Raw genomic sequence first — 2,837 nt, 5'->3', positions numbered from 1 at the left:
TCTTTTCTCTCATTGTTTTGTGCCGCCACGATTGTCATTGGTCGGTCTGTACCACGTGACATTTGTTTACCCATGGGCGCTGCCATTTTGTTTCTGGACGCGCCTCGGCCTGCCCGTGCCTGCCCTGTGGCTTGCCTCTGCTGCGCGGACGTTGAAGCGACCCGTCGCAGTCGTTCAGCTCCTGTTTCGGGCGCTTTTTCCACGTTTTTCGCCGCCTGATGAGCCTTTTGCGATGCCTTGTTGTTCCGTGATCCACTGCTGCAACAAGCCCGACGATGGAAAGCGGCTCATGCGTTTTCCCTTGGGAAAAAAGGCCGGTGAGAGACTCCGTGCGTGGCTGCAACTCGTCGGTCGCGACGATTTTAAGCCTACTCCATCATCGAGGATCTGTGAGGTGAGTTTATTTCAAGCACAGCTGTAATGCAACCATCGCAGTGAAAATTCCAGAGCCTAAACGTACGGCTACGCGATCGGAGTCGGCCAAGCACTACCGTTAAGGAGCAACTTTCCCCCTTACATTACTGTGCTGGCGCGATCATAAAAAAACTTTTTGTAGCCCCGCCCGTATAGAGTACGCACGCGCTTCGTGTGGTTCGCTTCCCTCAAAAGATAGTGTTGTGCAGCTGGAGCCGCTGAACAAAGCAGCGAAACTTTAGTGACACTAATCCAAATGTCCTGCTCGCTGACACCAAATGAACGCATGGAAGTCTTGCGTGTGCGATCAGACCCGTACGCCTCGTTGCCCGTAATAAAGCATCGTTGAAGCGGCAATTGCATCACTGCCGCATAGCTGCGGAGTCATTTTATTTACTGCATGAATATTTATTTTATGAATTTGCCAGTTTAATCAATCAATCAATGCCACTTGTGGTATGTAAACTTCGAATCGAAATTTACCTCACCCTTATTATATTTGAATGTGTTCTTTCCACGTACCAAGCAGTTTGAAAAGTTATTGTGTTCATGTTAAATGTTACTTGCAAATCTTTGATTGAGTAGCCATCGTCATGTGGACTTATTTTTCTTAAGGACCACTTTGAAGCTGACCAGTATGAAGGACACCGAGCTGATGGTCGAAAGCTGCTGAAGTGGAACGCGGTGCCCACCATCCCAGCCTGCGAGAATGCACGGGGGAGATCGAGGAGCATAATCGCCCAGAAGCCAGACAATGGTGTGTAGCGTGATGCACATAGTACTTTGTCATTTGCTACACTTTGGAATGCAGCACTACACATCGTCGCAATGAGATGTAACTTTGGAGCACATTTTGTGCTTTCAGGCATTTCAGCCATCACAGGCGCTCAAGGAGCCCCACCCGAGGTCTGTGTTCCCCAGGTGTGTGTTGTGCAGCCCCGAACGCCTGGAGCTGCAATCGGAGTTCTACAGAACAACCCGAGTAAGTATTTCTTGGGGGGCGCAAGCACTGATTTTCATACGTAGTGTGATGTCGACTGTATGAGAGATTGACTTTTAACCTTGGTGCACACAGAAGTGACAAGTGAAAACAAAAACAGGGTGAAATCATGACTTTTTCCTTCATGAGATACCGTGGCATTTAATCTGACTCTCTCCTAACATGTGGAGTCACATTAGAAGCGTCATCACGAACCTAGTGAGCTGTTGTGAGGAGGAGCGTAAAGATCCAGTCCTTCATGTAGGGCAATGTCATTTCATTGGAATCGCCTAGAATCACCCTTTCCATATACCTTTTAAAGGGGTACTGGCACCAATTTTCGGTGCTGATATTATAGCACAGTTCGCTTCCTTTACCTACCAGGATACCCTTCGTAAAGTATGAACAGCATGCGTCGCGTGCAACATATTCTGATTTGATAGTAATTGCAGTGCCGACAAGGCAACCGTGCTGGAGGCTTCCACCGAAATCAACATCGTGTGACATCACACCGCGGTAGAGTGAACGAGCCGCGTGCTCCCCAACTCCGTGACGTCACGTAACAACGCCTGGCTAATGGCAGGGTGCGAGCATGTGGCGCGCCGATGGAGCATCACAGGTTTTCGCATGGGCGCACGTGATAGCGCCGACCCTGTTCAGCAGAAAACATGACATCACGCCGTAGTTTCTGCCGCCCGTGCCCTCCGGGCTTTTCTCGACGGCAGCCAAAGGCAGCGGTTTTCGTTGCATTATATTTCATTATTTATCATGCGCATTTTAACTACTGTTTCATGATTGTTAGGCCAGCAGGCCTCAATCTAAGCAATATAAACACAACGTAAAAATTTTGTGTGAGTACTCCTTTAAAAATGAAGGGGAAGTCAGAATCACATAAATTCGTTGAGACAAATCATCCGTGGTTTGGGCTGCAGGCCAGTTTATAAATCCCAAGTGTACTTATATTTCGCTGTCATGAAAATTAGATTAGTGAGGCAGAACAGCCACTCCTAGCACAACTATATAAGGGACCATTGTGCCACAGCTGAGATGTGTTGTTGCCTTTCCAGCAACCCCAAGCACGGCTGAAGTTTAAGGAGTGAGGGCACCTTCACCTGACGTCATGCAAGGGGATGGCTACGTTGTGCCACTGCTTACGGTGGAAGTGGAAGTACAAACAGGTAGGTATCGCATTCAGAACAAGAACATGGTGGCCGCAGCAGCCGTTTCATGTACATCAAGAACATAGCTATTAGTGGGTGTTGAATTAAAGTTGTCAAGTTCGGTGCAAAGCACTTGCATGCAGTAATAATTTAAATGCTTAAAGTACTTCACATAAAAATTGGTTTCACAAAGTCATTCTCATGAACTAGTTCAGGTGGAGCAGCACCATAGTTGCATTAACGCGCCTTGACTCATCCCCCTTAATTTGGGTGAAGGCGTTCCA

The 2,837-nt window shown here is 47.9% G+C and overlaps 1 protein-coding gene across 1 annotated transcript; it reads left to right on the top strand.

Moving 5' to 3' along the window:
- Nucleotides 1-209: 209 nt before the first annotated feature.
- On the top strand, nt 210-2,486 carry LOC144180169 (peroxynitrite isomerase THAP4-like). Its single transcript, XM_077708556.1, has 4 exons — nt 210-394; nt 1,030-1,171; nt 1,280-1,396; nt 2,461-2,486. The coding sequence occupies exons 1-4, from the start codon at nt 233-235 to the stop codon at nt 2,484-2,486; spliced, it is 447 nt and encodes a 148-aa protein (XP_077564682.1). The 5' UTR covers nt 210-232.
- Nucleotides 2,487-2,837: the final 351 nt, after the last annotated feature.

This window comes from Haemaphysalis longicornis, unplaced genomic scaffold (assembly GCF_048455015.1).
Source record: "Haemaphysalis longicornis isolate Haplotype H1 unplaced genomic scaffold, Haemaphysalis longicornis Haplotype H1 scaffold_4, whole genome shotgun sequence".
Taxonomy (NCBI): domain Eukaryota; kingdom Metazoa; phylum Arthropoda; class Arachnida; order Ixodida; family Ixodidae; genus Haemaphysalis; species Haemaphysalis longicornis.
This window is presented reverse-complemented; position numbering and strand designations above follow the sequence as displayed.

Coding starts and splice junctions, on each gene's coding strand:
- LOC144180169 (XM_077708556.1), top strand. CDS start 233: ATGCCTTGTTGTTCCGTGATCCACTGCTGCAACAAGCCCGACGATGGA. Junction 1,172..1,279: donor CGCCCAGAAGCCAGACAATG/GTGTGTAGCGTG, acceptor TTGTGCTTTCAG/GCATTTCAGCCATCACAGGC. Junction 1,397..2,460: donor AGTTCTACAGAACAACCCGA/GTAAGTATTTCT, acceptor TTGCCTTTCCAG/CAACCCCAAGCACGGCTGAA.